General features: G+C 55.0%; 6 protein-coding genes across 6 annotated transcripts; 4 read left to right on the forward strand and 2 right to left on the reverse strand.

The window, feature by feature from the left end:
* Positions 1–2,967: 2,967 nt before the first annotated feature.
* Positions 2,968–4,304, forward strand: LTHEOB_11466 (O-methyltransferase; the record flags this gene model as incomplete). Its single annotated transcript, XM_035508225.1, has 2 exons — positions 2,968–3,193; positions 3,253–4,304. The coding sequence occupies 2 exons, from the start codon at positions 2,968–2,970 to the stop codon at positions 4,302–4,304; spliced, it is 1,278 nt and encodes a 425-aa protein (XP_035366395.1).
* A 494-nt stretch (positions 4,305–4,798) lies between these two features.
* LTHEOB_11467 (MFS transporter) lies at positions 4,799–6,283 on the reverse strand (the record flags this gene model as incomplete). Its single annotated transcript, XM_035508226.1, has 3 exons — positions 4,799–5,344; positions 5,480–6,071; positions 6,126–6,283. 3 exons carry the CDS (start codon positions 6,281–6,283, stop codon positions 4,799–4,801), a joined length of 1,296 nt encoding a protein of 431 aa, XP_035366396.1.
* Positions 6,284–6,947: 664 nt separating this feature from the next.
* Positions 6,948–8,379, forward strand: LTHEOB_11468 (C6 transcription factor; the record flags this gene model as incomplete). The annotated part of the gene is made up of 2 exons (XM_035508227.1): positions 6,948–7,352; positions 7,417–8,379. The coding sequence occupies 2 exons, from the start codon at positions 6,948–6,950 to the stop codon at positions 8,377–8,379; spliced, it is 1,368 nt and encodes a 455-aa protein (XP_035366397.1).
* Positions 8,380–10,296: 1,917 nt separating this feature from the next.
* Positions 10,297–11,577, forward strand: LTHEOB_11469 (Cytochrome p450 protein; the record flags this gene model as incomplete). Its single annotated transcript, XM_035508228.1, has 3 exons — positions 10,297–10,364; positions 10,424–11,084; positions 11,143–11,577. 3 exons carry the CDS (start codon positions 10,297–10,299, stop codon positions 11,575–11,577), a joined length of 1,164 nt encoding a protein of 387 aa, XP_035366398.1.
* Positions 11,578–12,696: 1,119 nt separating this feature from the next.
* Positions 12,697–13,770, forward strand: LTHEOB_11470 (alcohol dehydrogenase; the record flags this gene model as incomplete). The annotated part of the gene is made up of 1 exon (XM_035508230.1): positions 12,697–13,770. One exon carries the CDS (start codon positions 12,697–12,699, stop codon positions 13,768–13,770), a length of 1,074 nt encoding a protein of 357 aa, XP_035366399.1.
* A 414-nt stretch (positions 13,771–14,184) lies between these two features.
* LTHEOB_11471 (uncharacterized protein) lies at positions 14,185–20,215 on the reverse strand (the record flags this gene model as incomplete). Its single annotated transcript, XM_035508231.1, has 15 exons — positions 14,185–14,467; positions 14,567–15,057; positions 15,111–15,246; positions 15,320–15,622; positions 15,710–16,588; positions 16,648–17,104; positions 17,154–17,305; positions 17,363–17,536; positions 17,587–17,992; positions 18,044–18,388; positions 18,438–18,747; positions 18,805–19,278; positions 19,331–19,495; positions 19,544–19,920; positions 19,969–20,215. 15 exons carry the CDS (start codon positions 20,213–20,215, stop codon positions 14,185–14,187), a joined length of 5,199 nt encoding a protein of 1,732 aa, XP_035366400.1.
* Positions 20,216–20,697: the final 482 nt, after the last annotated feature.

The following is a 20,697-nucleotide window of genomic DNA, read 5'->3' on the forward strand; positions in this document are numbered from 1 at the left end:
GGGAGCCTATCAGATTCCTTGCTCAACAACCTCTTTTGGTAATCCTCCAAAATGTAGTACCAGAGATCTAATGTTGGCAAGTGGGCCAGATTGATATCTTGTAATCTGGTCACTGTGTTCCACCGTGACGCGAGATTTATCAGCACGCCCGACCCCCAATCTCCGCCAATGTACCGTTTCATATCTTTCTGCCTGCGAAGCTCATTATTCCACCCCATTCCATTCTCGCTTACGTTGCACGTCAAACAAGCCCAGCTCATTTGAAGTTTAGTGTAGCTGAGCCCGCGAAGAGGTGACAGTCGCTCTTGTAACGTCCAACCGCGGCGAGCCCAAAGGCTATGCCCGTAGAAGTCATCTGACACGTGGTGTGGGTGTTCGAAGCGAAGGACAATCTTGTCGCAATACTCGTTGTTGATGTGATCGTCCCCTGGTGTATTGAGTGACTGCAGCTGTGCAAAGGACACGGAGCATTCCGCGTAGATTTCGCGTTTTCCAAGGAAGCCGTCGTTGGCAGATTCGGCATTGGTAGCGAATAGTCCGAGCGTGGCATTTTTGTATATTGTGTTCATCCGTCCCGACTCAATGACCCAGTCTTCGGTTGAATCCTGAATAATGCATAATGCATCTATCCATAGATACGGAATTCCCAGGGCTCTCACAACATATACCGCATCTTGAAGAGTCTTTGGAAACGATGATAATGGTATACCTTTTTGGAAATCTGCCAACGTTTTCGTGGTCAACATGACGTTGTGAGAGTGTTTCCCGCCCCAGCAGTAACTGAGAGCAACGTATCTTCCCAGTTTGTGGTCGGATAGAACAAGCCTTGGATCATGTTGTTCATTTCCAACATATATTACTCGTGTCGGTAGCTGTGGGCAGCTTGCTGCCGATGCAATGCAGCGGGGATGGTTTTCCAGGCAGTCTCGGAGCCAGTTGCGTGCAAAGTCGAGGCACTCTGGAGACTTTGGGTCCTCATAGATCTCGCGTATCAAGATATTATTGTGCAGTGGGCTCTTCTTGTCCGGCACGGCATCTAGAAAGATTAGCCCGTGAATGAGAAAACAGGACAAGACGACCTACGCTTCTTCCAGCTAAACATTGCCTCAGCTACACGTATGTTACCCACGTCCTCGTCGTCACCCTCCATGATCCATAGCGCAATACCAGGATTTATTCTAAAGCGTGTTTGGAAGTTGAAGGGTCCAGCATGCAGGCGACGCTGGCAGATATCAGGCCGCATTTCCAGATAATACCGTGCTCTCACCGCTAAAGGCTGTTCTTTCCAGCTCGAAGCAGCGGCATGATATTTCCATTCATACCAGATTATCGAGGAGACGATAAATATCTCACAAAGTTGACAACGACCTGTAGCCGCGAAGCCACACTCCAGCAGTTCTTCCATGTCGTGATGGTGCTCGATACGAGGAAAAGGAAACTCATCGCGGTCGAATGAGGATCTCGCAGGGGGCTCCCATCTCTCCATCTTCACAAAATCCAGCCTAGAGCAATACTTGCAAACAGCCATCTTTTTTTTTTTTTTTTAGAAATCCTGCGCATTTAGCACGTGTGTGTAAATAGAAGTCTGCGATAGCGATGTCCCTACAACGAGGGAAGGTGAATCTCGAAATTTCTTCGTGTTTTGCAGGCAAGGTCCAAGACGAAAACTTTGACAGAGGGAAAACTAGAATTAGTCAAGCGTCAAGGGTATTTATTGGAGAGTTCATGACCCCACCTGACTTCCCTGTAGCAAAGATTCGTGCGAAAGGCTAGGATTGGTTGAGAACGCAAACGAATTTAGGCAGCTGCTTACTGCAACACTTGGCACACGTCATTCTGCATTACTTTTCGTCCCCAGATTGTTTTCTACAACCATAAAACTGGCTCTCCTCGTGAGTTTATTAGCTGAGCACAATCGATTAGTTCTGAGGCCTTGCTAGTATTTTTCGCGCTACTCTTCGGTTGCAATACCCCTCACTACAGCGCAGAAGTGAGTAGTATAAGAGAATGGCGAAGAGTATCTCCTCCCAAGCCTATATCAAGGCCGTCGAAAATACGCGATAGGCCCCGGATGGGGTTGTCCCGCCTCCGGCGTGGCGCTTCAGGTACTCGGATGGCTAGTTCGACAGCGGCATGCCGGATCTTTCACATGACGAGGCCTTTGTCGTCTGGATGTGGGCCGTGGCAACGCTAACGTTTCGGAAGCTGGCGATGAAGGATGCGTATGCGAGTGTAGTAGCGGTCAGGTATCAGATCGATACCGAGGATGGTAGGTTTCATCCAGGCGGTGGAGAATCCACGCATTCGCTAACGCGTGTGCAGGCTTGGATGTGGCGTCGCTCAAGGAGTCGAAATCGATGATCATTTTAAAGCCGTCCTGACTAAGTGGCGAGAGTGATAGCTTCGCGGGCGTCCTCTATCTGATTGGTATTAACTCGCTTGCTCTGGAAGTACTGCTGACTGTTTCCCTGGAGAGGTCAGCGCACTCACTTCTCAGCCATATTTTTTTCTGTCTTGAAACCTCTCAATGATACTCTACGAGGGTAGAATACAAGGATAAACCCTGAGACATACGAAAGGATGCCGATTCGTGGATGGGAGTACGCCAAGTTGGAACTGTCGAGGAGCTTTCTACCGCCAAGCCCGGTCGCCACCATTTTTCACTATCTTCTTGGCACCGACTCCATTTTCAATGTTCCCAACCTACCTGGTGCAACATGGTGGAGCTGCGGTGCAGAACAGGGCGACGTTTTGCCCCGACCAAACTCGCACGATTCGCTCCGGAGATATTCGCCGAACACCTCCACCCGGACAACACAACCGGAAAGCAGGACGGAGCATCCGAAGAAACGCTCTTTCTACCCCAGTCACCGCAACCAATGGCCGTATATTTTTCTCGCGTGCCGTGGGGACCATCTGCAACCATTCTCCAACTCGTCAACGCAGATCACACCTTCCCCACCAACCATGGAGGCGCAATTGACCCAACTTCTGGCCTCAGCCAAGCAGGCCGTCCAGGCCTTCGAGGGCCCGCTTGCCGGAGACGTTGACGCCGCTCTGAGCTTCTCCCCGGACAACGCATCCGCCCAGTCGGGTGCGCTGCGGGCCAAAATCGAGGAGAGCATCCAGACGCTCCACAGGCTCGAGCGGCTCATCACGCCCCCACAGGTCCTCTTCATGGACGCTATTTTCGGTGAGAGAGCATCCTCCGCATTTCCCCACATCATCGCTTATCTACTCACACGCCTCCAGCCGCCACAAACACCAAAGTCCTCCTCTGCGCCCACCGCTACCACCTCGCCGACATCCTCCACGAACAAGGGCCCCTCCCCATCCCCACGCTCGCCGCGGCCGCCGGCCTGCAGCCCGCCGCCGCGCAGCAGCTCATCCGCTACCTAATCGACGAGCTCGGCTTCTTCGAATACACCCCCACCCCCTCCTCCAGCTCCTCCTCCTCCACCCCGCAGCCATCCGTCCGCAACAACCGCGCCTCCCACCTCCTCCGCACCACCCACTGGACCACCTGGCACAACTGGGTCGACCAGTACGCGACAACGCACTACTCGATGCTATCCTCCCTCCCCGACGCCATCTCCGCCACCTCGACGCGCAGCGCCGCGCAGCACTTCTACGACACGGACGAGTCGACCTACGCCATCATGCACGCGCGCGGCCTGACCGCCGGCTTCCACAAAGCCATCGGCGCCTTCAGCGTGGCTGAGGCGCCGGGCCTGCTCGCGGACTACCCGTGGGGCGAGGAGTTGCTGCAGGGGCAGGCGACGCTGACGGACGTCGGCGCCGGGCAGGGGGATTTCGTGCGGGCGTATGCGAACGCGTTTCCGAAAGCGAAGGTCGTGGCGTTTGATTTGCCGGCGACGGCGGAGATCATTCGGGGGAGGTTTGAGGGGGAGGAAGGGTTCGGTGGGGGGAGGGTGCAGGTGTTGGGCGGGGACTTCTTCGCGGAGGATAACCAGCTGCCGAAGTCTGAGGTGTACTTCTTGCGGCTGGTGTTCCACAATTGGGACGACGAGAAGTGCGTGAAGATCCTCGAGAAGGTGCGCGAGGCGATGGTGCGGAGGCCCGGCGTGAGCAGGGTGTTGGTGGTGGAGATGGTGATTCGCGAGGGGAGGTTGGGCAGCTTTGCGAGGTATGGCGATATCCGCATGCTGACGATGGTCAAGAATAAGGAGCGCACGCTGGACGAGTACCGCGAGATTGCAAGGAAGGGCGGGTTTGAGATCGCCGATGTCATTACGCCGAGGGGATGTCTCTCGCAGGTGTTGGATCTGCGGCCTGTCAACTAACGTGTCGAATGTAACACTGAGGCACACGAGAAAATGGGAAAACCATCAGATAGCTACAATGATATTCTTGAGATTGTTACGATACCTGCTTTTGATTGACAGCCTGCAGCAGTCCCACGTGTGAGTGCATCGTATGGTTAGCCGGCCCATTTTCCCGTATCCCAGTACCGTGGTTGAGACTGTAGGACATTATGGAAGAAGCCGGTACCTGTGATCTGTACAGGCTTTCTGACTAGAGATACTTTCGAGAGGCGGGTACAAACGAATGGAAATGTGGGGCAGAGTAGCCACGAATCATGTTATTTGTTTCGAATCTGGACTTGAACATCATCGTAACGCATTAACGCTTCCAAATATGGAGTGAATGTACGTGTCTGCCAAGATTTAATATGCCTATTCAGGTAAAGTGTAGAGCAAGTATTACAAGTTGTTCTATCTACCAGTGCCTCATGATACGTAAAAACACGCAGTGCTAAGATCACGTCAATAATAATTCAGACCTTTTTCATCACCGCCCATCCTCCTTTCAGGACTCTTGTAGCGAGGTGCAGGCAACCTCCGAGCAGCATTGACACGCCGGCAAACACCATGAGGCCCTTGAACGAGTCGCCCTCACGATCCTTGATGGCGCCCTCGATCGGCAAGCCGGTCAAGGCGCCCAGCGCGATCGCCAGACAGAAACCTCCGAGCTTAAGTCCGATCTCATCCATACGGCCCTCGGCGAGCGAGGCCACGCAGGGCGCCCCCATGCTCACGAAGCCGCCCGAGCAGAAGCCGTAGAGCAGCGCGAAGACGATGATGCCGGCGCTCGACGGGTGGATCTCGAGCGGCAGCCAGAAGCAGAGCAGGAGGATGCCGGAGAACAGCGAGACGCAGGCCATGACGTTGAACTGGCCGATCCGATCCGAGATCCAGCCCGGTACTACGCGGCCAACCGCCGAGCCGGCGTTGGCGATGGCGAGCGTGTACAGGGACATTTGCGTGCTCATGCCTTTCTGTGCCGCCATCTCGGGGAGGTAGTTGAGCGGCGCGAAGAGCCCCTGCAGTAGCGGGTTTTTCGAGTCAGCAAAAGCAATCACTATTTGACGGTGAAGGAGAGAAAAGACCGGCAACTGTCGGCAATTGAACCAGATGCTCGGATTTGACGTCGTACTCGGGTCTTGTTCGGCACTTACCCACATGGTGAAGAAACAGCCAAGCACGAAGAAGCCCCACGGCAGTGACTTGAATGCTTTAAGCCCTGCTGATTGCTTTTTCTCAAGCTTACGCTTCGGCGGAAAGGGTGTGGAGCATAGGAAATTTGCCACGAGCAACAATACGCCCTGCAGCAACGCGGTCCAGCGGATGGCAGCAGCAAAGCCGACACTGTCGACGAGCCGTGGAATCATGAAGGGATAGATGACGCCACCGAGGCTAGAACCGCATGCAACGATACCCACAGCCAGCCCGCGTTTCGACGAAAACCATTGGGTGGCCAGGGCCATTGCCGGTAGCGAAAGGCCGGAGCTGGCCAGACCAAAGGCCACGCCCTGGGCCAGCATGACTTGCCAGTACTCTTTGCACAGGCTAAGCATGCACACGGAAAAGACTGCCATGACGGAGAAGGGGGCGATGATGGGGCGGGAACCGTAGACGTCGATCAGCTGTCCGACAAAGGGGCCGAAGAGAAAGAGCAGAAAGACCTGCAGCGTCGTGATCCATGCCAAGCTCGAAGACGATTGGTCGGCCAGCAGCGAGTCCTGGTAGTAGTATTGGAAAATTCCACACCTGTGAGGTATGGTTTCAGCGGGGGAGACGCGTACGCGTGTTTGCTCCACTTACGCATTGACGTATCCGAATGAGCAGAATTGAAGCAGAAACGAGCCGGCGACGCAAGCCCAGGCTTTGGCTCCGCCATCGGGAGGGACCAGTGCCTCAGGGTCCTTTTTCTCTGTTAGAGAAAGCGAGGCGTCCTTGCTCTCGGCATCTACCTGCGGCATTGTTGGAAAGAGTTTCCGTGTCAGTTGCGGATGCGCAGCACACGTCGACCATAATATATGTATACAACCGCCTGGAACAGACTAGTCCCGGCTGGGCATTCTTGGACAGCGTAACAAGTGCCGGCCGGCAGCGGTTCCTTCCTCCAGATTCCCCAGATCGAGCATCGTTCGGGGATTATACTCGGCGTGTATCCAAATAAGGCGCCAAGGCCGCGATATCGGGCTCAGGCTCCCGCAGGTCGCGCGGCCGAAACTAGCCGGAACCGGTCGTCAACTCCAGCACATAACGAACACTTGCTCCGGCTGCTCAGCAGCGCCATATTGCTGGAGGCCTTTGCGGCTCTTTATGCATGAACAATCGACACCATTGATTCTCTCGACACCAGGCTTTGTTCTCCGGTATGAAAATTCGAGCGATTCGGTCACGCCATGGCCTCGAGTCAGGCGAATGACTTGGGCGCAATTCGAGTCAGGACGCGAACGCGAACGCGACTCTCTCTGGCAGCAGTTCGACCCTGCTCCCTGCGACGCCGGAGCGGCAAGGCGGGACTGCCAGCCAGCTCGAAACCGTAGAAAGCTTGTCCAGATTTAAACCCGGGACGCGCGCGCTCCGCCGCTATCGATTTATCTGATCATCTTATCATTCCACTCACTCACTTTCAAAATGGACGCGGCGCAGGGCTCCTTCTTCGCCAATCATTGGCCCAATGCCGCCGCCGCCGAGCAAGCCGAGAGACCGCGGCTGAAGCTTCGCTCCGCTTGTGACTTCTGCCACGCCGCCAAGGTCAAGTGCTCGGGCGAGCCCGTGTGCGCCCGCTGCCAGAGCCAGGAGCTGCCGTGCAGCTACAGCTACGCCATGCGCGCCGGCAAGCCGCGCGGCAGCCGCAACAAGAAGACGCTGGAGAAACAAGCTCGATTGCGCCAGCAGTACGCAGCCGCCTCCCGCACCACTCCGCGCAACGACGATTGGCAGAACACGCCGTTGGACCCGGCCCTGTGGGTCGACGATGCTAGCGCGGGGATGGACATCGATTACTTTAGCGCAGACTTTACAGGCGGCGCAGACAAAGTAGGTAGGCGGAAGTGTGCTGGAAAAAGGGCAATCCTCCGGAGCTAACGGGTATCCCTCTCAGCCATCATCGCCCGGCCCGCACGCCGGCTTCGGGACGACCGCCGGCACCATCAATCCCACCGGCCCAGACGGCTTCGCGGACGTCGATCCGTTCCTGCTAGCCGACGATGTCCTCACGCCGCCGCCCGAGCCGATTCACGCCCAGATGCTCCGGGCCGACCGCGAGATTTCCGAGCCTGGATCATCCATCAGCAGCAGCAGCTTCTCGCAGAATAGCAGCGCGCAATCTTGCGATTGCTTCGACGTCCAAACCGCAAACCTCAGCGCGCTCCACTCGCTCCACCGCACGCTCCAGTCCCAGTCGTCCGCCTGCCGCCGCATCGACATCTGCGTCCAGCGCATCAACGCAGCGCTGACGTCATGCCGGGATTTCCTCCGCTGCGGCCGGTGCCCGAAAGACTCGTTCGCCGTCCTCTTGACCATTTCCGCATTCCAGCTCGTGCTGCGGCTATTCGAACATCTGGTCGCGCAACGCCAGCAACAATCGAACTCCGACTCGGCGATGGACACTGCTACTGGCGCGACCGTCAGCTCAGGGAATTCGACTGGCGTACCACCCTGCCTGATCGGCGAATACCAAGTCAGCGAGGAGGAATACACGGCTATCCGCACGGTATTGGTGCGACGAGCGTTGCAGAAGGGCGAGGAGACACTGGCGTCGCTGAAGAGCTTGGCCGAGTGTTCTTCGCCGGCAACCCCCGAGGCTGTTCAATCTCCGACGAATGCCGGCTTTGGTAGCCCGGGGAACTGCTTGTCGCCGCTGTCGCTCGTGTCGCGGCCGCCGACGGCTACGAGCGGCGAAGCGGAAGACCTGAAGGAGAAGGATAAAAGGTGCTGCGCAGACCCGGCGAGGTCGAGTCTGAGCGGCGCGGATGTGGTGTACCTCAAGCAGGTCATCTGTCGGAGCGAAGCCGTGTTGGAGTTGTTCATACGGAACGTGTCCAGGGACTTATATATTATTTAACTACTTACTAAGATCTTAGTGGCGGGCTAGTCGATGCCGAACTCCTACCGCGCAGGAGTTTCAGACGACACCTTTTCTTGACCCCGCCACAACCCTCATGATACCACTTTCACTTTCAACTTGTATTTTTACTACGAATCGAGCCAGATGGCAGCATTCGTTGCCACCTGTCACGCAAAAATCAATCTGTAGTTAGCGATGTTTCTCAGCCGAGGCAAATACCACATACCCTGAACACACTGCAACAGAGCCTTCCACTACTTTCATCTCCCCCAATCTTCCGCTTCCTCCTCCGCCTCAGCGACAAACAACGCTTCAGCCTCAAGCCTGTCATACTTCACCGTCATACACATTTCTGTCATGTCGCACAGCATTTCACCCTCTATTTTCCGCTACTTGTCAGGCGAGTCACATTGTGGTACTGATCTTGTTGCTCGACGGAGATGTTCTCGTAGCTTATCAGCCTGAGAAAGCAAGGTGCAAAGGCTGGACTCTTCTGTTGCACTTGCAGGGTGGCTTGGTCCCAATCAGCACAGCCTCGTATGCCTCACATCCGGAAACGTTTACGCTATGCCTTTCCGAATATAATTCGGTTACATTAGTTTTAGCACTGTCCCACTTTCTCAATCCAATGCTTGGTTACTAGCACGTCGGGATGGGAGCTGATGCCGAGCTGAGTCTGGACATTTAAGGTGTGTTCCACAAAAGACGAGGATGAGTTGAAGAATGTTATACTCAGCCTTGCTTGGGTACCATTGCAAGCTCGCACAAGTCTAAGGTCGCGTCAGTGCGATGTAACACCACATGCACCACGGTAGGTTATCCCTTGCCTTTCTCTAGTCCAGTCAATTTTGGGGGCTAAAACAACGGTATATATCACGTAGACATAAACATCAGCAGAGGCATTTTCTCCATCAACTGCATGCCATCGGAGGAGTCGCTGCCTTCTCCATCAGTTCTACAAGTTTGTTTCTTTCTTTATCACACAAGATGGATGTTCATCAAACAACTTCTAATTACTATGACATCTAAACCGGCACTTGGACAGACTGGTCACGTGGAAGAATCCTTGGTGGAACCTTGACAACAACAAGCACTCATGGTGGACTCTTAATCGCGTTTCTCTCCCTCTACGTCACAGTGGCTGGTACCTGCTTCTGGCGGATTGGATGCTTCGTCTTCCATTACGTCTACTCCACTGAAGCCCCGCGCGACGCATTCTACCATCAACGACAAGCAGTTTTGCGAAACGCAGCCAACGCAACGACTGGAATCACAAGCCTGTTCCAGATGTTCTTTGCTTGGCGGCGCACCCAACCTCCAAAGCAATCTTCACTACGTCTACTCCCCTTGCTGGTCTTTACTCTCGTGACTCTGGCCGTCTTCGCTGCTGCCAGTACCTTCTCGTCCCGAATATCAAACACAGGCGCCGTGCTCATTGCGGGAGACAACTGCGGCTTGCTGGGCGCCTTTGGCAGCCTCAACATGACGGACTACATGCATATATACGAGCCGTATATATCACGGCGAATGACATCCGATGCCAACTACGCGCAACAATGCTACGCCAATGTTCTCAGCACAGACGGGTGCAGGACATTCTTTCAAACAAGGCTGCCTGCACGGGTTGTTAGGAACGCAACTTGTCCATTTTCAGCAGGCATCTGTAAAAGCCAAGACTCCAACATTCTCCTGGATAGCGGTTATCTTGACAGCGATAGCAATTTCGGTTCCAATTCACCGAAGGACCACCGGTTCCAGTTCAGGATTCTCATGCAATGCGCTCCGTTGGCGATCGAGGGATACCAGAAGCAGGTACCACGGCTGGCGCCAGATCTCCACGATCCATATATGCGCTATTATTACGGAGAGAACCGGATATCCGGCTTGCTCAATTCAGACTTCACATACCAACACATGGTGCTACAAAAAGACCAGTTCGTTCTGGAGGATTCTACAAGCGCCCAGCCTGATTTCGACCTTAAGTAAGTAATCTAAAATGTAGACACCTCTGAATACCTCGTGCATGCTGACTATCCCTCAGAGCCTACCGAGCGATTTCGGTCAACGGCTCCCTCTCCGAGGAGTCCATGTTCATACCGATCAAAGAGTTGGCGCGGATCGACGCCGACGTGTACCTCGTATTCTTGTCGACCAACGCTGTGGTCTTCTCCCAACCATCGGACGACCTGTGGTACCCCGCACACGATCTCGGAGTCAATATCACCGACGCGAGCATAGAATCCATGTCCTTGTACTTCGGCGACGAGCCAGCCTCCCCTCTGGGCTGCGTGAGGCAGTATCAGTTCTGCAGCGGCGGCGCCGACGGTTCTCGTTGCACTCCGCTCTCGTCGCTCTTGGACGCGCACCGTGTCGCTTACACGCGGTGGGCGCAGGACGAACCGTACTGGGACACACTCCGTTGGATGGCCAGTGCAGTGCGGGGCACCCAAGACCCGCTGTTTGGCTCCATCGAGTCGTTGGGGTCGGCCGTGTTGGAATCCAGCTCTCGCAAGGTAGCAGGGATCATGGGTCCGCTTTCGCGCGATCAGTGGCAGCTTGACGTCGAGAAGTGGTACAATATAAGCTTGGCGAGCATTCAGCAGAATTTTGTCGAGATAGCGGCTGGGCCGTCGGACGGCCGGTTGAGAGATTGGGCCGTCAAGCCCGCTAATGATGGAGAAAAGCGGTTCTGTAACAATCAGGTTGGTCTTCGAGGGAAAAAGAGCGATGAAAGGAAAGCTAACGTGCTCGCTACTGTAGAAAGTGCGAAACACGGCATATACTAACTTTTCAGTCTTCGGCCTGGCGATGCTGCTTGGAGTCGGATTTCTCATCATCGTCATCTCATACACTCTCGAACCATTCGCGATTTGGATCCAGCACCGCCGGAACCTCGACACTTACGCTCGTCTTGAGTGGACCATGAACGACACATTGCAGCTGCAACGTTTGGCCCACGAAGAGCTTGGGTTGGGTAACTGGCACCGCTGTGACACCGATGTGCCCGTTACTGAAAGGCTGGAAAGGCTGGGGGTGATGGATCTGAGCGAGAGAACACATCCAAGACTAAAGGCACCCCCGGTGTCGTTTGAGGAAACCGTCAACGAGAGTGATGAGAATGAAGAACAAAAATGCAAGACTGAGGTTAAAGTGGGCGATTCGCAGGAGGTACCGACGGGGGGAAATTTTGTTTGAAATGTCCTCTTTAAAAAGGCCATGCTCTTTAACGCATAGGTGCAATCACCCCACGCAAATTTCAGAAGATTCTCACTGCATCTGCCTGTCTTGAAACCAACCCCCTAGAATGGCCTCTTCCAACAAGCAGTCAACATCATCCTTCAGCGTGCGCTCGTGAGTATGTCGTGCGTGAAGCTCGGTATTGTTATTGCTAGGTTGGCACAGAAACTGATAGCGGTTGAGGCGACCATGAGGGCGAGGGTGGGATCAGTGTCATTTAACAGCCCGAGCTGTGCTGTTGAGCCTACCAGCGAGGATTATGCAGTGATATAAAGACCTATGGTCCCGGATAAAGTGTAGAGATAGAAGATGATTTATTTCAAGTTAGATTTACTCAATTTTGAGTACTTTGCAATTTGCGCCTTGATGAATCGTGCGAAACGTGATGCTTTAGAGTGGCATCTGCTTCAGTCCTTTCCTCCTCCACAGCTTCCACTAATCATGCATCCAGGAAACAAATTAATTTCTCGCCTTCCCGCGAAACGGCATATTACTTCTCACGACCCGCAATCAGAAATGGTGCACACGGTTGAGGTCGGCCATCCACGCAGCAGAAAGTCTAGACCTGGAGTTCTGACCCTTTCGTTGCTGCCGAGTCATTCTAAAAGTAGTCTTGGGTGTCATGACGTACGTTCTTTTTGTACGGAATTAGAAATGTTCGAGCGTTGCGGACTTAGGGGCCTCGTTGCTGCTAAACTCCATGTCGCGAGATTTCCAATGCGCCAAGTTTGTGGCGAGACGCCGATACGAAGCGGATTTACCCGGACCAACCCGCGACGCGGAACCGTATCCCTCCGCATATGGCTCGCATATACTTTTGCCAAGCAACAGCAAAAACAGGTGATGGACGCGGGCTCGGTGCATTGCAAGAAGCCGGCACTCAAGCTGACATACTTGAAGGATCGGAGCCGGTAGATCCTTCAAAGCTATCTCTTGTATATATAGGCTAGACAGTGACTAGCTACTGAACAGTTACATCACTCCAGTTATATCCCGCTACAACCCTTCACAACATCAGCCCAAAAAAACAAAAAAAAAAAACCTCAAGACACCAACACACCTCCAATCCAACCAACCATGGCTCCCACAATGAAGGCCTGGCAATTCACCACCGCGCACCCCACCATGGCCGACGCGCTACGCCTCAACCCCGCCGCCCCAGCCCCCACCGAATCGAGTCTCTCCACCAACCAACTCCTCATCAAAGTCTCCGCCGCCGCCGTCAACCCAATCGACTACAAAGCCGCCGAGCTCGGCCTGCTCTCCCGCCTCCTCTACCTCTTCCGCCCGCACACGCCCGGCTCGGATTTCGCCGGCACCGTCGTCGCCGCGCATCCGTCCGTCGCTGCGTCCTCGCACCACCCGGAGCTCGCGAAGCCCGGCACGCCGGTCTTCGGCACCCTCGACGTGCCGCCGCCCACGCATGGGAGTCTGGGCCAGTACGTCGTCGCCAAGACGAACGAGTGCGCCGCGCTGCCTGCGTCCCCCGGCATCCCGTCCGACGACGCGGCAGCCGTGCCGATGGTCGGCCTCACGGCGCTGCAGTGCCTGACGCAGCCAGGCGGCGCCGCGATCAAGCCGGGCGCGAAGGTGCTGATCAACGGCGGCAGCGGGGGGACGGGGACGATGGGGATACAGATCGCGAAGGCGCTGGGGGCGGGGCTAGTCGTTGTGACGTGCTCGGGCGCCAACGCGGCGCTGTGTCGCAGCTTGGGCGCGGACGAGGTGTGGGATTATCGGGAGGGAGACGTGGTGGGGCGGGCGCGGAAGAGTGGGATCGTGTTCGATTTGATTGTGGATAATGTGGGGAGTGCGGAGGAGGGGGGGAGGTTGTATGAGGGGTGCGAGGCGTTTTTGAAGGAGGGGGGTGCGTACGTGCAGGTTGGCGCGCCGTTGTCGTGGAAGTGGGTGAGGATGATGGCGGGGAGGACGTTGAGGCCGGCGTGGTTGGGAGGTGGGAAGAGGAAGTTTGTGTTTTATACGATGAAGCCGGATGGGGGGCAGTTGGCGCAGTTGGCGGAGTGGATGGGGCAGGGGAAGTTGAAGCCGGTTGTGGAGGAGAAGTTTGATATGGAGCATGTGCCTGAGGCGTATAGGAAGTTGAGGCAGGGACGGACGAAGGGGAAGCTTGTTGTTCAGATTGATGAGTAAGAAAGATGCCAGGTTGAATCTGTGGCGCAGAAGCAAGGAGTTTCATAGATGTACATATATCGTGGACGGTAAGGTAATGGAAGGGGCTGATAGAGGAATTCGGAAATTTCAATTGGTTTAATGTATTTCCTGCGGCTCCGGCTTCTGGTCTCAATTTATGAACATCTGAATTTTGTTTGGGTTGATTCTAGACAATTTATTGCTCTTTCCGTGCTCTACAAAATTTATAAACAAGGTTATGGAATATTTCCTGTCAGTCCAATTTAACTTAACGTGTGAAAGCTTCTTGTGCTCCTTTCTACAATCTATATTCCTTGACAGGCCGCTCACGACGCTTTTACTTCAGTAACCCCCACTCCATGCTCGAGGTGCAGCTTCCTTCTCAATCATTTTCCTCGCCGCCGCTCTCATGCTCTAGCTCTCTGACAGTGGTGCCTCACACGCGGGGTTTGAGGGCAGTGAAGCGTTCAAAGAGGTAGAAATAGCTCCCGACGATTCCGGTGATGAAGGCTCGGGCTCGGACATGGAGTCCGCTGCGATAGTGGATGTTGGTTGCGAAGACGGAGAGCCGGAGGTGGAAGGCGCAGACGATGAAGATGGGAGGAGCCCGTGGTTACTGCTGGTGGAGGCGAGTTGGTCAACGTAGAGACGGGCGAGATTGGTGGGAGTGCAGTCTGGGAGAACCAGGCCGGCGATGCTACGGAAAACTCAGTCAACCCTTCGTTCTGTATTATTTTCCCTCCTTCTGTCTATGTGAGAGGGTGGGTTGGTGCTTGGTTGAGGCGCTTGCACTTACCCAATTGACCGATCGGTCTCCAGCATCTTTGCAACGGAGCCGGTCAGCGAGACATAAGTCTTGCTATCGAGGCCCACCTCGTACAGGTTCTCGTGTGGCCGCACATCCCGCTCAAAGACGTCAGACGCACACCGCGAGATGATAGCCGCAGTTGCACGAACCAAGACCTCATCGTTTACGCGCTCGGGCTTAATCCGCGGAGCGCGTAGCTGCTGCCTCTGGTACTTGTCGGCTTGGGGTCGGAGGCTGGATGTTTTCAGCAAACGGGCAGGAGCGGGCGTGAGGACGACGTGAGAGTTGACGCCGCCCCAGCCGGCCGCGGAGATGGACACGACATCGTTCTCCCGCAGTGGCGTCTGCTCGACGGCGAAGCGGATGGGAAGGGAGGGGTCAATCATCTGGTTGGGCTTTTCGAGCCCGGTGGTTGCGGGGATGATGCCTCGTTGCATCGATTTGCAGAGCTTGACCAGTGATACCAGGCCGGAAGCATGCTACAGACTTCAGTTGGTTTGAGATCTCGAGGAAAGGGAGGATGTGAACTTACCTGCGTGTTACCGATGTTCCCCTTCACAGATCCAACGGTCCATGGCTTGTCATCGGCGCGGCCGAGCTCTCTCAGTGCAAGCGTGAGCCCCTGCAACTCCAGCGCGTCTCCAATCGGCGTGCCACTACCGTGAAGCCTATACCAACGCCAGTCAGCCCACTAATCTCATCCTCACCCACCAAGCTCGGCACTGGAAAGAGGATACTTACTCTGAATACACCAGCCTGTCCACTGGCACCCCCACCTTCTTCCACGCTTGCTTGATGACCTCGGCCTGGCCTCTCGGACTAGGCACCTGGAAGCCAGCCTTCTCCATACCGCCGTCCGAGCCAATTCCCGTGCCCAGCACCTTGGCATACATGGGCGTGCGGTCGGACACGGCGTCAGAAAAGCGCTTGAGCACGACAGCGACGACCGCGTCAGCCGGCACGGTGCCATCGGCGCGGCTGTCGAAGGGGCGGCATTCGCCCTTGGCCGAGAAGATCTGGCCGGGTTGGGTGATGTAACCGCCACTGAAGCACTTTCGTCAGTAAAGGAAAAACAAGGGGGGGAAAGAAGCCCAGCAACACGCCGGAAGGAGGAGGGGAGAAAAGACTTACTCAAACAGCTGCACCGACACACCACCCACAACAGCAACATCGCACCTGCCCAGCGCAATCTCATCCATCGCCAGCGACAACGCCACCGTGCTACTCGCGCAGTTCGTCTGCACCGTAACATTCGGCCCCGCCAGGTTCAAATGATACGCCGTCCGCGCACTCAAACTCGGCGCCGTAAAGCCGCGATTCTCCCTCGCAAACGCATCTTTCACCACGCTCTCCGTATGCAAATGATACGCATGCTGCGCGGCCCCCACAAACACCCCTATCCGCGTCGCGTTCGTCATGACACCACGCCCCTCGCGCGTCGTCGTCGCAATGCCGGCGTCCGCCAAAGCCTCGTGCGCGACTTCCAGGAACAGCCGCTGCTGCGGGTCCATGTCCGTCGCGTCTTCGGCCGAGAGGTTGAAGAAGCGGTGGTCGAAGGCTTCGATGTCGGAGAGTGTTCCGGCTTGCGGTACCCAGATGTTGCCGGGGAGTGTTGTTTTGGTGCGGCAGGTAGCGCTCGGCGTGATGCCGTTGTAGCCGCGCAGCAGCTGCTCGTAGAAGGCGTCGGCGTCCTGTGCGCCGGGGAAGCGGCCGGAGAGGCCGATGATGGCGACGTCGGTTTGGTTGGGGTTTGTGGGCTGCGTGGTGGTGATGCTCGTGTTGCGGTTGAGTGCCGAAGCGGGGGCGGAGAGGGGGGATGGCGGAGTTAGTGGGGCTGCTGGCCGCTTTCGGGACTTTGTGAGACGGCGACGGGGCTGGGAGATGCTCTTGGAGGGGGTGACTAGTGCTGCTTGCTGCTCGATGGTCGACTGGTGGAATAGGTCGACCATGCGGAACGTCGACAGTGGGAATTGCTGCCGCAGCTTCTCGTTGAGCCGTGGAACCAGAAGACTGCCCACGATTGTCAGACGAAAATAAAAATATAGCTGCCTTCTCCCCTCGTCACTTACCTGTGACCTCCGATGTCAAAGAAATTGACATTGTTCTTTGGGGGTTTGCTGAAACCAAGCACAGTCTGCCAAATTTCCGTAACGGCGGCCTCTTCTCCTGACCCCTGCACATCGGAGTAGTAGTCATCCGAGTCTTCCTCTGACTCAAGCAAGCTGTCTTTCCTCTTCATGATTTCAGGGCCTTTGAGACTTCCGCGCAAGGCATGGACGGACTTGTGGTCAATCTTGCCGCTGGCGTTCTTGGGCAAACTCTCCACTTGGTGGAATATGCCGGGAACCATGTAAGTAGGGACCATTGACTTCAGAGCCCTCGATAGATCCTCAGTAGAGGAATTTAAAGGAGCTACGAATGCTTCCAAAGCCAGACCGTCATCTGACAGGTGCACTGACGCCTCAGTGAAGCCAGCACCGGAGCCCATGATGGCCTTCTCAATCTCTTCGGGCGCAATGCGGAACCCTATAACTATGAGCATGCTGTTTACTTAAATTACACGCAGGATACTTACCACGTAGCTTCAGCTCTCGGTCCATTCTGCCCAACAGAACAAGTGAGCCGTCTTCAAGCAATACTCCACGGTCACCAGTGCGGTACATGTGAACGCCGTTAGCGGGGTGTTGTCTAAATTTCTCAACAGTCAACTCCGGCTTGCCGCGGTATCTGTCGAAAACGTTAGCCCATTTCTGCCAAGCACTCAGTATACTTCATCTGACTGACCCTCTGACAACCTGGTCTCCGGAAAAGCAGACTTCACCCTCCTGGCCAGAGCCAAGTATACGGGTGAAGCTATCATTTGAGATGTAAATCTTCGTTCCGGGGTTCGCCTTGCCAGCGGAGATGATCTCAGGAAGGGAATCCCCCTTGTCAATCTTTTCGTAACAGACGGCGATACTGGGTTCCGTGAGTTTGTAGTCAATCTGGACGATGAATTCATGACTTACGCTCCTTCAGTTGGCCCGTACGCATTGACAAGGTCAACACGCGAGTGCCAGGTTTCGAAAAGCTTCCTCGAGCCAGCCTCTCCACCAATTGATATCTGCCTCAGACTTGCCACGTCTCGAGTAACCGGCAGGGTCTCGAGTGCAGTGGGTGTGATCTCCATGAAGGTGACTTGGTTCTGCTCAATGACGTCGGCGAGGTAGTCACCAACAAGCTGCTTCGGATGCTTGGCGAAGCACAAGCAGGAGCCGGTGCAGAGAGCCATGCTCCATTCCAGCACCGACGCATCGAATGAGAAGGAGGCGAGCTGCAACACTCGTGCTCCATAGCCGACTTTGGAGACGTCCTTAGTGGCATTGACGAAGCTGGAGAGGTTTCCGTGCTCCACCATCACGCCCTTGGGCTCCCCTATACTCAAGTCAGCTCCCAGTCGATAGCTTACGTTCTAGGGATACTTACCAGTTGATCCTGATGTGTATATGATGTAGGCTAGATCGCTATCTTGAGTGGCCCATTTTGTCTCAGCGTCAGAGGTGGAGCCATCAGATGTAGAATCGTCATCATCCGAAGTGCCATTGACAAACACCCAATTGTACGACATGTCCTCAAACTGCCCATCAACAACCAGTGTCGGTTGGCAGTTGTTCATGATCGCTTCACGGCGAGCGTCGGCCAAATCTGGATCCAAGTATACAAATGCAGCGCCTGCCTTGAGGATTGCCAGGATCCAATCAATGACATGGAGACCACGTTGGAGGTTGATGACGACAGTGTCACCAGGACAGACACCCTTACGCCGCAGCACTGTCTCAGTTAGTCATCGTAGCTCGAGTCCATCACCCAGTCAACTCACATATGGACTTCTCTTCTGAAGACTCATACAGTTCGCCGTACGTAACAGATGTCTTCAGCTCGGCTGAGAACAGTGCAATCTTATTCGGGTTCAGTTCAGCATGTGCATCAAACCAGTGATGAACATGGCGATGGGGTCGGCCCAGGCTTTCATCCGCCAGCGATCTCGGCACCGATGGATGAGCTGGTATCCAAGGAAGCGTGTCCGTAAGTTTCGTGGTGGGGGATTTGCTGAGCTCGATCAGTGACTCAAACTGGCTCCTCATGCTGCCGAGGACGGATTCTGAGAATAGAGACGGATCGTATATGACCTATTATCAATGCAACGTTAGAGATCGACTACAGCAACGTTGCTTCGCTTCACTTACTCCGAGCTTCACATCATTCTCGTACTCCAAGAAGCAGAAGAACAGATCCCATGCTCCCTCGACGGGGAACAATTGGCACTCCTGCCGTGCAAGCTTGGGCGAGTATGTCACCGCTACTTTCGGGGGCTGGTACTGGATGTTATGAGAGCGGCTGCATCTGGCCACCTCAATTGGCGGGAACAACTCTGCTCGCTTAGCCTGGCTGACATTACTGGACACGGCTTTGACCAGCGACTGCAGCGTGCTCTGCGGTGACTCGAGCAGGCATTTCCAGAGGGGGACTTGGATGGGAAGAGCGTTGGCAAACTGGCCGACGCAGCGTTGGAAGTCTTTTGGACGGCCTGCGAAGGCGACGGCAAGGACTTCGTCTTCGCCGAGAGGGGGTCTGGTTTGGTCCATGACGAGGAGTCCGACGAGCGACACTGCGATTCGGAACCACGATGTTCTATAGGACGAGCCCCATTCCTCGAGGTCCTGTAGCCTGTCGTTAGACGTGTATCTTCAGGATGTAGGAGAGCTTGCCGACCTTCTTCGAGAACGTTGACCACGATTGGATCATCCGGTACTCCTCGGAGCCAGTGGCCCTGCCACTTTGTCTTTCTGCGATGCTACCAGCCTGTCTCTGGTTCCGTACCTGGCCCATGAAGAAAGACTCGTTGGCTTTATACACCGGTGTGCGCCTCCATGCGCGCTGATCGAAAGTCAGCCAAGCAACTTGTCAGAAAAGGCAGCTACCCACCTCAAAAAGGTGCATTCTGCTGAAGTCGACAGGCAACGGCAGATTGGCATTGCGATTCTCCATCAACTCCAAGAACTCCTGAGACAAGATGCTCATCGATCCTCCATCCACCGCAATGTGGTGTCCCACAAGGAACACCCGATATGTCGATGCATCCTGTAGTACGACCCATCTTGCCGGGTATTCTTCTCGAAGATTGAATGGTTGACGAAGTATCGTCGTGACTGAGCTTTCGGTGACGGAAGACGACTCGCAGAAGACTATGCGAACTACCGGCTCGGCGGCTTGGGGGTCGTGTTCTTCAACGTGAGCCTTGCCGTCGAGCACGGATATGACAGAACGCAACACCGAATGGCGCTCTGTAAGCCTTCGGATCGCTAGAGGGTTCTCAGTAACTATTACAGGTATCGGGATAGTTGACTTACCACTGAAGACTGTTGAGGTTGAATCCCATGATCTCTCGCCGTTTGAAAGGTCCCACTCCAGTGTCAGGTTGTATTTGGTGCTCAGGGGATCTGTGACATATTCGACCCAGATGCCTTCCTGGCTACTGTTGAGTGGGTACACAGCTCGAACGCCAATCGCAGATTGACATGTAGAGCCTGCGTTGGAGCTGCCGCTGATCACGGTTGGACCGGACAGGAGTGACATGTCCTGCTTGAACAGTGCCATGGTGAAAGCAAGAAAACCAGCAAACACAATATGCTAAAGAACACGGTATGAACCTCTACATCCAATTATATGTATCCAGTCGTCAGGCCGGATCCTCAGCAGCCAGAGACAAGATTGATCAGATAATCTAATTTAATCAGATCATCGTTCCACATCACGTACTACCATAATACTTCGGCTAGACGCTACACAACAGGCAATGCCTCGTTACCACGGGATCCTAGGAAGTGCGGCAACCGCGGGTGCCGTTAGTGGAGACGGAGGCAAACGGCGAAACAGAAACTTCGCTCTAGAATTCCAACTACGGGCCAGATCAGCAATGGCGTGGTGAGCAATCGGAGCACCTATGGCGGTTTCCGCAGTCCATAACGTGGATCAAACGGGAAGTGCGATGCGCTTCGTGGGGGCTACCTGAGAGGCAAACAGTTCGTGGTTGTCGTTTTCCGCAGGGTCGCCGACTTCGAACCAGCTCACCGCTTTGA

Source organism: Lasiodiplodia theobromae, assembly GCF_012971845.1.
Source record: "Lasiodiplodia theobromae strain AM2As chromosome Unknown scaffold_49, whole genome shotgun sequence".
In the NCBI taxonomy this organism is placed as follows: Eukaryota; Fungi; Ascomycota; class Dothideomycetes; order Botryosphaeriales; family Botryosphaeriaceae; genus Lasiodiplodia; species Lasiodiplodia theobromae.